The following is a 14,511-nucleotide window of genomic DNA, read 5'->3' as shown; positions in this document are numbered from 1 at the left end:
CCCCCCAACTCCCCCCCGCCCCCCCAACTCCCCCCCGCCCCCCCAACTCCTCCCCCAACTCCTCCCCCAACCCCCCCCCTGGCCCCCAACTCCCCTCTCTCCCTCCTCCCCCCAACTCCCCTCCCTCCCTCCCCCCCCAACTCCCCTCCCTCCCTCCTCCCTCCAACTCCCCTCCCTCCCTCCTCCCTCCAAACTCCCCTCCCTCCCTCTTCCCTCCAAACTCCCCTCCCTCCCTCTTCCCCCCAAACTCACCTCCCTCCCTCTTCCCCCCAAACTCACCTCCCTCCCCCCCCAAACTCACCTCCCCCCCCCCCCCAGACTCACCTCCCTCCCTCTTCCCCCCAAACTCACCTCCCTCCCCCCCCAGACTCCCCTCCCTCCCTCCCCCCCCCAGACTCCCCTCCCTCCCTCCCCCCCCCAGACTCCCCTCCCTCCCTCCCCCCCCCCCCCAGACTCTTCCCCCCCCCCCCCCCCAAACTCCCCTCCCCCTGCTCCCCCAAACTCCCCAGTATCAGTGCAGCAATGAGCATTATTATTATGAGAAGATTTTAATGCGCGTTTTTGAGAGTGGAGCTTGGAAACTTTTACGTGACAATCATCTGGGGGAATTCTGAGGTGAAATCCACGGACACTATCTTGGGGTTCAGAGTGGAGAGTGTATTTGAGAATAGTCATCTTGTGCATTAATGAGACTATTGTAGTTTAAGATGTACGATGTAATCTGTGTTAATCTTCATATCTGTGTGTATTTATTGAACCAAGTGGGAGTAAAGGTGTATTGTGTCATCCAATTTTTTCATGTTTAATAAAAGAAATTATTCTTGTTAAAACAAATCAGTGGTCCTGTGACTCTGTTGCTTTACGTTTTATTTTAAAAATGTAAAAGTTACCGTTTTTGAGCTTGGGTTCCGCTCTGGGATCTTCCCATCCTGTTACAACACCAACTGGGATCGTAACAACTTGCAATTCTGAAAACCGGTGCACCTTCCTCAACTGTGAACCTTCTGCTCAAGTTTGCTGCAGAGAAAGTTGTTGTGCAATTACCATTAGAGGCAAAAGCTGGAGGGGCCATCCCCAACATCAGACACCTCATGCTTTGAGGAGAAAGCCGCCATGGTGCTTGTAGGGAGGCAATCTACTCTTGCCTTAAGAAATGGCAAGGTCGGGAGACGTATTGCTGATGCCAGGTTTGTGACAGAACACCAACACTGTCCCGTGTAGCTCAGTGATGTGCCATACAACCATGAGTTACAGCCCCTTCTCTTTCCCTACTTCCCAGGGAGTAATGCTCTCCCATTCTTTGCTTTAAACTTCTGTCTTGCAGATCCAGCACAGTCCTCCATTGATTTGTAGATTTGTAAATGTTTTTTTTGAAATTTTAAAAATATATGCAGAACGATCCCCCCAACTCTCTTTTCTCCCCCCCCCCCCCCCCCCCCCCCCCCCCCAATCTGACGGTGACCAGATCTTATGACAAATGGCTGCCATCTTGTATAAAACCTCCCAATCGAGCCTCTCAGCGTATATTTAATTTTCTCAAGGTACAAAAACTTCATGAGATCCCCCAGCCACGTTGAGGCACTGGATGAAGAAGCTGACCTCTACTCCAGAACCCGCCTGCGAGCAAGCAGCGAGGCGAAGGCTAAAACCTCTGCCTGTCCCCTTCTGTAACTCCGGCCGGTCTGTTCCAAAGCACCCTTTATCGTCCCAACCTCAACCTGGAGTCCAATCCTGCAGGTTCGAACACGTGCTTATCCTGAATCAGAGTCTTCAATCCTGCCCCCAATTTAAAATGCTGCCTGAATAGCCTCTATATTTTTACGTGGCCACCACTACTGGATTCCCCGAAAGTGTCACTGGAGAGAAAGAAAATAGGGCAGTCGCTATAGCCCGCAACTCTGTCCCCTTGCACGACCTCACCTTCATCTTCACCCAGGTGTCTTCCTGATCCCCATACCAACTCAATACAGTCTCCACATTTGCTGCCCAGTAATAGTAAATTGGGTTCAGTAGCGCCAAACGCCATGACTGCCGGTCCTTCTGCAGGATCACCTTCCGAATCCCTGCCACCGTACCCATCCAAATAAACAACAAAATAAGCCATTCCACCCCCACAAAGAACGCCTCTGGCAGAAACACCGGAAGGCACTGAAATAAAAACAAAAACCTTGGTGGGATATTCATCTTTACCGACTGCACTCTTCCAGCCAGAGACAGAGGGAAACTGTCCCACCTCTGTCGGTCTGCCTTAACCTTGCTCATCAAACTCATAAAGTTCAGTTTCCGTAGCCGCGTCACAGCGTCAGGGACCCGGGTTCAATTCCCAGCTTGGGTCACTGTCTGTGCGGAGTCTGCAACTTCTCCCCGTATCTGCGTGGGTTTCCTCCGGGTGCTCCGGTTTCCTCCCACAAGTCCCGAAAGATGTGCGTGTTAGGTGAATTGGACATTCTGAATTCTCCCTCAGTGTACCCGAACAGGCGTCGGAATGTGCGACTTGGGGATTTTCACAGTAATTTCATTGCAGCATTAATGGAAGCCTAGTTGTGAAACTAATAACAATTATTATTCAATATCTAAAATAAGAACTCGCCAGGTGGAGGTGCAATGCCCCCAAGTTAGCTCCCTTCCCCGGTGGAGTGATCGGTAAACATGAACTTTTTTCCAAATTCAATTTGTACACGGAGAAAGCCCCAAACCGCTTTAACAGCCAGTTACGTTCCCCATCATGAGAACCGGGTCTGTGATGTACAGCAACAGTTCGTCAGCATATAGCGGTACCTTGTGCTCCTCCACCAACCCCCCCCCCCCCCCCCATCATCCTCCCCATTTGTCCGACTCACTCAAGGTAATGGCCAACGTCTCAATCGCCCACACAAGTGGGAGAGGGGCCAAAGCGCACCCTTGCCTCGTTCCCCTAAACAACCCAAAATAACTTGCATTGTTCGTCCGAACGCTGGTCTTTGGTTCCTTGTACAACAACTTAACACAAACTTGGGTCCAATCCCAAATCACTCCAACAACGTGCACAGGTACCCCAATCTACCCTTCCGAAGGCCTTCTCCGTATCTAAAGCCACCATTACTTCTTGTTCTCACCCCTCTGCATGGGACAATACCACATTTAGTAGGTGCCGCACATTGAAAGACAAGACCTTTGACAAAGCCCATTTGATGATCCTCAACAACCTGTGGGAGACATCCCTCCAACCCGAGCGGCAGCACCGTTGCCAAAATATTTGCATCAACATTTAACAATGAGATTGGTCGGTATGACCCACACTCCATCCAATAGGAGCAAGATGGATGCCTGACTCATTGTCTCCGGGAGCGACCCCTGGCCACCGAATCCTCAAATGCCTCCACCAATAACGGCAGCGCTCGATCTGCAAACTTCTTATAAAACTCTACCGGGAACCCATCCGGCCCTGGTGCCTTCCCTGTCTGAATACTCCCAATCACCTTCCTAACTTCCTCCGCCCCCAAAAAGCTCCTCCCATCCTTCCCAATCCTGCTCCTCCAACCTGGGACATTCCACTCCCGTCCGAAAACTCCACCATATCAGACTCATCCATCCGAATTGTACCACCTCTTAGAGAACGCCTCAAATCCTCCATTCATCTTCTCTGGCACCGACACCAGCTCACTCCACGCCCCCGACCCCGTACCTCACCAGAACCTGAACAATTTCCCGGGATGCCGCCTGCCGCCTCAATTGACACGCTAACAGGCGGCTTGTCTTTTCCCATACTCATAAACTAATAATATAATCTTTATTATTGTCACATGTAGGCTTACATTAACACTGCAATGAAGTTACTATGAAAATCCCCTAGTCGCCACATTCCGGCACCTGTTCGGGTACACGGAGAATTCAGAATGTCCAATTCACCTAACAAGCAAGTCTTTCTGGACATGTGGGAGGAAACCGGAGCACCCGGAGGAAACCCAGGCAAACAAGGGGAGAACGTGCAGACTCCGCACAGACAGTGCCCGAAGCCGGGAATCGAACCTGGGACCCTGGCATTGTGAAGCAACAGTCCTAACCACTACTACCCCCTTTGCCCGTTTCAACTGCAGCACTGTTTTATCCACGGACACCGAATCAAACTGTCTCTGCAGCAGCTTCCTGCTGGCCAAACGCTCGGAAGTCGGGTCCTCTGAATATTTCCCATCCACTTCTAATATTTCATTCACCAGCTGCTGGCGCTCCTGCCTTGCTTCTCTATCTACCTGCACCCTGTAAGCAATCGCTTCCCCCCTCACCACTGCCTTCAGAGCCTCCCATAGCACTGAGGGCGAGACCTCCCCATTCTTACTAAGCTCAACGTACTCGTCCAACACCTTGGCCATCCTCACACAGAAATCCAGCCCGACATCCAAACTCCACGCCGGGCGCTTTCCAACACCATATCAACTAGGTGAGGTGGATGGTTGGAAATCACAATGACTGAAAACTACGCATTCCTTACCCCTGGCAACAACGTCTTCCCCATTATAAAACAATTGATCCTCAGGCAGATGACGTGCACCGGTGAAAAGAAGAAAAACTCCCTACTCCCCAGGTGCAATAATCACCATGGATCCGCTGCCCCCATCTCCTTCATAAACGCTGCCAGGACGGGGTCAGCGACTTTGGAACGGTCCACTTTTGGATTCAAAGCCGTGTACAGGTCTCCCTCCATCCCCCCCCCCCCCCCAAGGATCAACTGATGCGTGTCCATGTCCGGAATAGCTGCCATCATCCTCTTCGTGAAATCCACCAATTCGGGGCTTAAATGCACCCCAAAACAACAGATCTACCCTCCAACACTCCCTTCACCAAAATGTAACTCCCCGGTCTGATACCACCTTCTACATCTGGAACCAAATTCTCCTATTTAACAAGACGGCTACCCTCTGAACCCTGCTATCAAAGCCCGAGTGGAACACCTGACTTACCCAATCTTTACGGAGCCTTACCTGGTCCTTCACTCACAAATGAGTATCCTGCAACAGCATCACATCGGCCCTCAAACCATTAAAGTGCACAAGAACTCTCCCATTTCATCGGGCCTCCCAACCCTCGGACATTCCATGTCATCAGCTGGATCCCAAGTTGCACGTGCTGAAGCCCTCCTAAGATGGCACCTGGCCCCACTCACAAGGTGGTCCAACCCCTCACCTCCAGTCACTGTCAGCCAACCTTCCCCTTTCCAGAAACTCCCAACCACTTCCTCTGGAAACTGCCTCATTCCCCACTATTCTCTCTCTCTCTCTCTCTCTTTCCCCCCTCCCAAAAACAAAACCTGGGAGTTGATTTAGCACAGGGCTAAATATCTGCCTTTTACAGCAGACCATGGCAGGCCAGCAGCGCAGGTTCAATTCCCGTACCAGCCTCCCCGAACAGGTGCCGGAATGTGGCGACTAGGGGCTTTTCACAGTAACTTCATTTGAAGCTTACTTGTGACAATAAGCGATTTTCATTTTTCACTCCCACCCACCACTACCATCCACACCTCCAAGACACCTGCCAAAACAGGTTCAGCACACCGCAACCCTCCCCCCACCTCGCTCCCATTCATTCGCAAACTGCAGCTTGCTAGCGAGGAACACCCTCCACCAGAGTTCCCCCCCCCCCCCCCCACCTCCAACCAACAAACAAGAAAAAACCTCTCCACCCTATCCAACGCCCCAGCAGCATCAAAATTCCCCACCAAAAACCAAACCCCCACCCTTGCATCCCCAAGACTTGTAAGGGCGCCAAAACCAAAATACCCTGATCATCAACAACATTTTACTTTATCATCACATTTGTCCTCAACGAACCCCAAACCGCCAACAGCAACAAAGTCTCTCCTCCACCATGCTCAATCCAGTCCCAGTCCTTCTACCTTCACAAACGTCTCTACCTCCTCCACCGTCTCAAAGAAATGATCCCACTCCCAAGCGCATTCCATCCTGGTACGGTGCCGCCTTTACCTTGTTAAAGGCTGTCTTCCTCCTCGCCAAGTCCACTGTGAGATCCTGATTCATCTGAATCCCAAGTCACCCCTCTGCTTGGCTCACGTCAGCACCTTCTCCTTCGACTGATAGCAATGGAAGCACACAATCACTGTACTTGGTGGTTCATTCACCCACAGTTTTGACCGGAGCGACGGGTGGGCCCTATCCAACATGACGGGGTGGATGGGGACGGAGACTACAACATTGTCCTCCTCCCCCATCATCTTCAGCATCTACGGCACAAACCCTGTCAGCCTAGGACCCTCCATGCCCTTGGGCAACCCCACGATCCTCATGTTCTGCTGCTGTGATCTGTTCTCAAGGTCCACCTTGGCTCTCAGGCCCTTATTTCTGTCCTCCACCTTGGCCAGTTCACCACCTAGTGAGACGAGCTGGTCACTGTGCCTGCACAGTGCCTCCTCCGCCCCCTTCGACACCTCACCCTGCTCCTGCACCACTTCGCTGTTCTCCCTTATCGGGGCCAGCAGACCCTCCAAATGCTTGAGCGATTCTAACATCTCGCTCCCTTGATGCTCAAAGTGCCTATTGAACTGATCAAATTCCACCGCCATCACCTCTTGTCAGTGAATCGACCATTATAAAGGCGGCCCAACCGGTGAACTTGACTAGGACCAACCAGGAGTTGTTACTTGTCTCACAATTCCCAGCCTCTGATGTGCTCTTGTAGCCATGGTATTTATATCAAATGGGTGCAATATGCTGGAGGGATTTGAAGTCATTAAAACCTGGTGTGTCAGCTAATGAGGGGAGACTTTACTGAGAAGTAGTGTGATTATAAAAATAACACACTTTTGACGTCTAATTTTTTTGCCTAGTCTTAAATATTCTTTATGGTACAGTGCTACTGTGATCTTGCCTTCATGGATGTGTCCGTACTATGCACTACTCAATATACCCAAGTCTCTACTATATACTACCCAATATAACATAGAAACATAGCCAGTGTCTCTCGTAGCACTATCCGCCTGTCATTGTTTGTTTCCATCCTACCCTTTCCTTTCAATGGGAGATGAAATATCTCAGACAATCTTCAATAATAATAACCTTTATTGTCACAAGTAGGCTTACATTAACACTGCAATGAAGTTACTGTGAAAAGCTCCTAGTCGCTACAATCCCACGCCTGTTCGGGTATACCGAGGGAGAATTCAGAATGTCCAAATGACCTAACAGCACGTCTTTCGGGACATGTGAGAGGAAACCGGAGCACCCGGAGGAAACCCATACAGACACAGGGAAAACGTGCAGACTCCGCAGAGACAGTCACCCAGCCGGGAATTGAACCTGGGACCTGGCGCTGTGAAGCAACAGTGCTAACAATCTTTGCTGAGTACCTGAGGTCAGAGACCTTTCAACACAATGGGGGGGGGGGAAAGTGTTTATCAATTAACAAGACTGGTTAACAAATCCGTTAATCTCATCAATTTCTGGGGAAACAACTTCAGCGTGTGGCTCATTTTCATATCTGCTTAAAAACTGATGGAAATATCCAGCATTTCTATGTATCTTTCTTCCAAGTCCTTTCTGTGAAAAGTGATCAAAGCCCCCAAAGTTCAGACAACCAGGACCGTAAAGCAGCGTTTTTCAAATTTATTTTCCCAGGCCCACTTTTGCCAACTGGCCGGCCGGCCTTGGGGACCCATGCTAGCTGACCTTCATGAACCATGCCGGCCTCATTCGCGACCCACGCCGACTGACCTTTATGATACATGCCACATTCACTTACTTTTAATGCAAAAGGGGAGCTTGCTTGGTCTTCATGATCTCACTTGAATAAGGTTCAAAGGAGGAGAGCACAATGTGCATATCAGGTGCAGACTTCAGCCAGTTCCTTTGTGCCATCTTAATCTTTATGAAAACGGAAAATCCAATCACGCACATGTAGGTCGTCGTGTAAGACAATAGCAACAAAATGCGTATTTTTACTCCGCACTAGATAGTCCTGAGAGATGCTACACCAGAATGCTGACAGCCTCATGGACTTGTAACATGTTTTTAATGTGGTATTACAGGTAAGCCAAAGCAGCGCAGTCTTTTAATTTGGAGTCAGCTCTGAGTTAATAACTGACTCTGGGGTCTCAACCTCAAAAGGGATTTTTTACCTGCCACTTCTCTTCTCATTTGCCTGTACTTCCTTGCATAGAATACACATGGGCTTTGGATTCTTATTTGCATTGTCACAATTGACAAAACCATGCCTCAATAAATCTTCATACTCCTTTGTTCTGGAGTTAAATTTCTTCTTTGTAGGCTGTGAACCTGAGACCCTGGAGTTCTGTACATAGCTAAAACTAGCACTGCTCTATCTTGTTCTGGACTCTCCTGAGCAGCTCTCCAACAGATCCTGTTGTGCGATCCTGTCCAATAGGTAAACTATCTATTTGAGTCTCTGGTCACCTCTTTTAAGTAAACCATTCATCTTCATTTACCTTGCTTACCAACAGATGGAAAATGGCAGCAACACTGCTCCATGATTTGGTGCCAAAAGCACATACCTGGAGAGCGCTTGATGTCAAGTATTCATGCAGGGCGCATGAATTGCTCTCTGCTGTCGCTTCTGACTATAAGACTACACATTTATTTCTATTTAAAAGGCGGCAGCAGCCACCTTTCTTGATGTAAAAGCTAGTAGCGGCTGTTCAAACAATCCCAACAGTGCAGAATGAGGCCATTCAGCCCATTGAGTCTGCGCCGACATTCTGAGCACCGTACCTAGGTCCACTCCCCCACCCTATCCCCGTAACTTCACCTAACCATTTGGACACTAGCGGGCAATGTAGCATGGTCAATCCACCTAACCTGCACATCTTTGAACTGTGGGAGGAAACCTGAGCACCCAGAGGAAACCCACGCAGACACTGGGAGAACGTCTAAACTCCACACAGTCACCCAAGGTCAGAATCAAACTTGGCACTGTGAACCAGCCCTTTTTTATTGCCCCATTTGTTAATCCAACATTCAAATACATATTGAAATTTAGCAACAAAATTCAAACCAACTTTTAAAAAGGGCATTTTAACGAAATATTAATCTCTCAAACCATGAATGAATGCTGTGCATTGAATGTTCCCCAGGATAAACCTGATTGTCTCTCAGGTAAGAAAGGATATGCATCATCTTATTTTCACATTGATCATCACAAAATGACTTGCCACAATCAAAAATTGTTATTAAGGTATCTCATTTGGTTTTACGTTTTTGCCTTCCATCTCTTTAAACAACCTCCAAGCAGTTTCTACTACTTTATTCCAGAGTGCAGAAATAATGATATCTCCATAATTCCTTGGGTTACATTAATCTTTTTTTTGATTAAATCTAAAAACACATACCTCTCTCCAATGATCTGTCTTACTAAAAGCACTGATAAAGAGGCTGTAAGCTCCAATATCCAATACTTTGAATCTGGTTTGAATGACGTATAAATCAATCACCTCACACAGATGTTGCTTTTGGACACACAATGCCAAGTACTTCAGAAGGAGTTCACACTCAACAGTCCTCTTTCCAATGTCACAAAAACAAATCGTAATTTAGCCGCATAAACTTTAGCACGAGTGGGCAGAAGTTTTCCCATTGTGCTTACTTCAGAACGGGTTTTATTGTAGCATTCTGCTTTCTATTTCTTCAATTCGTCAATAATTCGTTGGAACTGACATTTTTTGCAACTTTAGCAACTGTTGAAGCCTCATCCAACGTGTCGCCTGTTTGGCTTTTTGCGAATTCTGCTCTTTTTCTGGCTACCCTGGCTGTAAATAAAGAAAGCAAAGAGCCGGTGTCGCCCCTTTGAGCAGTTCTTTCTTGTTTAGCGTTTGATGATTTCCTCTTGCTTCCATCATTCTGTTTGTGCTCTGTTGACATTAAAACTTTTGTCGAGGTGCACAGCTGTGGAGCAATGTAACAGGGTAAAAGCCTCGCTGCAGCTTGGAGTGGTGCGAGACCCAATGACACGCTGCAAACGGTAGAGAACAACGCGGAGGGTCTGAGTCGACATGATGAGCAGTGCTGTAAGGGGCTGTTCTCTTTAACCTTAGCCTCCGACTAAACATCAGCTCCACACCATGCCTTCACCGAAAGTGAATGGGAACTATTCAACAATAGTACTCTTCCAGTTACTAGTCCTTCGGGACTTTACCATAGTTCACATTTACCGCACTGACAGAGACTTTGGAAGTGGTGCCAGGCTCGGTGCTTCTCCTGCAATAGGGACACTGCGGAAAGGAGCGACCAATCGCTCCGCGATCCCCTCAACACCTGCCTACGATCCACCCGCGACCCACACTTTGAAAGTCCCTGCCTTAAAATATGGATTTAATTATCGCCCTAGTGTTACAAATAGTGAAAAGGAGATAGTAACACATCGTCATAATATGTGCGCTGATTTTGAATGTTGTGTTGGACATGTTGAACAGTTAATGATTGTACGAGAATCAATGCTTGTTTATCAAAGTGAGGACCTACAGCTAATTACTCCTTTAAGACCAATCCTTGTCGTGTTGTTTGATATTAAGCAGGATTTAGATCTTTGTGGTAACAGACAATGCTGTGATTCTAAACGCAGCAAACTGATGACCTCAGAAATAGCATAAGGAATCATAAGTTCTGTGGTTTCAAAAGTATTCCTCATGCAGCAGCCGTCCAAGCATTTGACAGGTTTTCTGGCTACAGTTTGGACAATTTAATTTGTATAGTACCATAAGCAACATTATAAAATGTCTTGCAGCATATGATAAATGTTTGAAAGTGCAGTGTGTGATGATACCAAGATAACTGGTGCTTGTTGCTTTAGGCTGGTGGCGTGGCAGGGCTGTGTGCGGATCTGACACTGTTCCCACTGGACACCATAAAAACCAGACTACAGAGTCCGCAGGGGTTCTACAACGCTGGAGGCTTCCGTGGGATTTACGCTGGCGTGCCTTCTGCCGCCTTAGGATCATTTCCCAATGGTAAATGCTTTTTGCATAACTCTAGTTTTCACCTGACATTCTTCAAAAGAAAATGAATATTGAAATATCTGTAGCATGTTCACAGAATAGAGCAGTTAAAGCATGTTACTTGAGTTTTTTGGTTGTAAAAAAAACCACTCTGAACTCATCTGTCCTTGCAAACTACCTCTCCACCAACCATCCTATCCTGTCCGAAGGTGTCTACTGCTCTCAAATGTATGCTCCCACCCTTTTTCTCACAACTCCCTGTTTCTGTCCCGCTCTGGTACTAAAACAGCCATAATGAAAGTCATAAATTACACATTCCCTGACAGTTACCATGGTGCGCTTTCCCAACTCATTTTCTCAATCTCTCTGCAGCCTTTGCCATGGTTGACGACGCCAACCATGCCTCTTCCCCTGTTGTCCAACTGAGTGGGATGCCCGTGCATTTTTCCCACTCTTGTTTATCCTGTAACAGTCAGGGAATCTCCTGCAGTGCCTCTTGTTCCTACCTCATGCTCTGGTGTGCCCAACCATCAATCCTTGACCCTCCCACTTATTCTTTATCCACATGCTGTTCCTCGATGCCATCATCTGAAGTTTTGTCAGGTTCCGTGTATGCTGACGACACCCAGCTCTGCCTCACCATCATCCTTCTCCACATTGCGAGCCTGCTTGTATGACCTCAATGATCCGTACGTTTCCTGCATTTAAACATTAGGAAGTATAAAACCACTGTGTTTGGCCCCCCTCTTAAATTCTGTTCTTTTACCGTCAGCTTCAATCCCCACACTGGCCATTGAGAAAATACATGATTCGTTAGCTTTTGAATGACAATTTCCAAAATGCGACTTAAATGCAGAAACATCACTGTTGGCACTGTGCGGTTACAGAATAATGCATGCGGTGGCTATCATTATTTGACATGGGGAGCATTTCATCTTCTTCTCGCTGCCTAATAGTAGCATTGATGCTGAATGCCTTTTGCATCATGTAGAGGCAGCTAAAGGGAGATAGTGCAGACATGCATGTCGGTTCCTTTTAGAATCGGACTTCTCAAAGATAAATGTTAGCATTTATGAATTCCTTTAATGCTAGTTTGTTCCATCTAAGGTTGTCGTGATTTAACGTTAAGTTATTGTAAATGATTTTGCCTTTTTGGGCAAAAGAAAACTTTCATTTGCCCACATTTGATTTCCACCGGATGTTTTTATTTAAATCTTGAATTCAGATATTTTCCCTGCTTAAGGCAGTATTGCAAAATCTTTTGTGTACCCCCTTGTAATTTTAAACATGACGCTTTGATGACAAAATATAAAAACAGAAATCCATTCGGGTAAAAAGAGTTAAGTGGTAAAGCGGCACACATGGCTAAATGTTCAGGTTTTTTTTTAACCTTGATGGGGAATAAGCATAAAATAAATCATCAACATACAGCTGTAAGCTTGTAACTCTTGACATTCATAATTTTTATTGTTGCAAGAAGGCTTACATTAACACTGCAATGAAGTTGCTGTGAAAAGCCCCTAGTCGGCACATTCCGGTGCCCGCTCGGGTGCACGGAGGGAGAATTCAGAATGTCCAAATTACCTAACAGCTCGTCTTTCAGGGCCTGTGGGAGGAAACCGGAGAACCCGGAGGAAACCCACGCAGACACGGGGAGAACGTGCAGACACTGCTCAGACAATGATCCAAGCTGGGAATCAAACCTGAGACCCTGGCACTGTGAAGCAAAAGTGAAGATAACCACTGTGCTAACTTGCTGCCCAGTGCTTTCAGTACGGTTATAAATACTGATCAAATCACCTAATTTTAATGTTCACAAACTTTTTTTAAGACTTACGATGTATATCTCTACTTTTTAAATATGTTGTTTTGAATAATTTTCTTTACTTCAACTATTGACAGAATTTGTGGCAGAAATGTCACAAACTGAGTGTTTTCAGCCAGGTGCTAGAGACCTTTATGCTTGTAATTGAAGCTGCTGTGCACAGCTCGTCAACATCGCAAACCCTGAATTTAATTCATTATTAATGTATGAAGTTTGTAGTCTCTAAAATATTTGGAACTAATCACTGGCCCTATCACTGATTAGCAAACACAGCACATAGCAATGAAGTTTAACATGGAAAGTTCGCTGGAACATAATTTGTCATCCACCTTGAAATGCCACACGTCCATCAGCTAACAGTTTGGAGAAACAATTAGGTTTTCATCCCTGAAACAAAGGCAAGTTTTATGCTCCTCTGCAGTGATCAGCATGACTTAATTATTTGTAAAGGTCAGCAGTTTCGGTCGACTTGTTGAATTAAAATCAATAGTCACGGAATTTTTTTTTTTTCCTCTTTACGACGAGCATTACATTTAAAAAATCTATGGATTAACATGTTAGCTGTTAGTTAAATGAGCAGATTAATGCACATTGATCATTTGAAAGGCAATTACTGAGCCTGCAACTGATACACTGTGTTGACCAAATGCAGTTTAAAATAACAGCTGAATTTTGATGAAGCATAATCGGTAAATGACACATGACTTTATAGTGGTTCCAAAGTGTCCCCTCCATCTTTGCAGATAGCATTACTGTTGATGTGCACAATTGTGGAGGGCAGGAGAGAGAGAGAGAGCAAAATAAATAAAAACTTCTGTTTTGATAGAATAATTTCAATGTTAAACTCCAGAATGTAGCTTTGTGTAATTTATTTTCTAATCAGCAAAGGCACACTGGTCAGAATTAAATGTGAAATGGTGCAATTGTGAACATTCCTCATTAGAAACTACGAACGGAAGGAGAGATTTTCCAGTTCAGAAATTGAGGAAACTTGTGGACCATGTGGATCTCTCTTCAAATTGCACAAATGAACCTCTTCTGGTCTTGCTTGGAGATAGAGTTTCTGCTAGTTTGTGGTGGCTATTTGCCCAAAATTGGGAAATCCAGTACAAAAGATTGAGGAACTCTTAAGTTGGATCATTGTGACCAAATCTGGGCATCACACTTTAGGAAACATACAAATGCTTTGCCAATGCTACATAAGGCGTTTACTAGGAGTTTTCCAGGAATTAAAGATTGTTGTTACTAGCAATGTCTCTTTTTTTTTTTGTTGCATGCTGTCTATTAATTGAAGTGCGTGGGATCTTTACATTTTTATGCGCAGGAACTCCAAGGAGGAGACTTGAAATTGGCCTATGCGGGAACTTCTAGGTTGGTGTATGTCCTCAAGGGAAATACCTATTACCTGGCTAGATTTGAGAAGCTGAGGGTATTCTCCTTGGAGCACAGAAGGCTAACGTAGGAATTGATAACGGTATTGAAAGTAGAGAAAAGTCAAAATAAACTCTTTTCCAGAGCTGAACGATGGATAACCAGAGGGTACAGACTTAAGGTAATTGCAAACGATCCATGGTGACGGGAGGAAAAACTTTATGCAACAAGTGGTTGGGATTTGAAATGCGCTGCCTGAGGAAGATGGTGCATACAGATTTCAATTATAGCTTTCAAAGGGGAAAAGGATAAATATTTGAAGAAGAAAAAAATCCGGGATTTGGAACTAGCCAGATATCTGGTGCAGGTCTGCTGGAACAAA

General features: G+C 46.2%; 1 protein-coding gene and 1 pseudogene across 2 annotated transcripts in view; one reads left to right on the top strand and one right to left on the bottom strand.

The window, feature by feature from the left end:
- slc25a26 (solute carrier family 25 member 26) overlaps positions 1–14,511 on the top strand; it is a 361,771-nt gene that overhangs the window by 24,381 nt on the left and 322,879 nt on the right. For both annotated transcript variants that reach the window (XM_072472312.1, XM_072472311.1), the window contains exon 2: positions 10,789–10,945. In XM_072472312.1, coding sequence (XP_072328413.1) covers positions 10,789–10,945 — 157 coding nt within the window. The remainder of the gene's footprint in view (positions 1–10,788; positions 10,946–14,511) is intronic.
- LOC140387778 (mitochondrial ribonuclease P catalytic subunit-like) lies at positions 9,018–9,993 on the bottom strand (annotated as a pseudogene).

Source organism: Scyliorhinus torazame, chromosome 13, assembly GCF_047496885.1.
Source record: "Scyliorhinus torazame isolate Kashiwa2021f chromosome 13, sScyTor2.1, whole genome shotgun sequence".
Classification (NCBI taxonomy): domain Eukaryota; kingdom Metazoa; phylum Chordata; class Chondrichthyes; order Carcharhiniformes; family Scyliorhinidae; genus Scyliorhinus; species Scyliorhinus torazame.
This window is presented reverse-complemented; position numbering and strand designations above follow the sequence as displayed.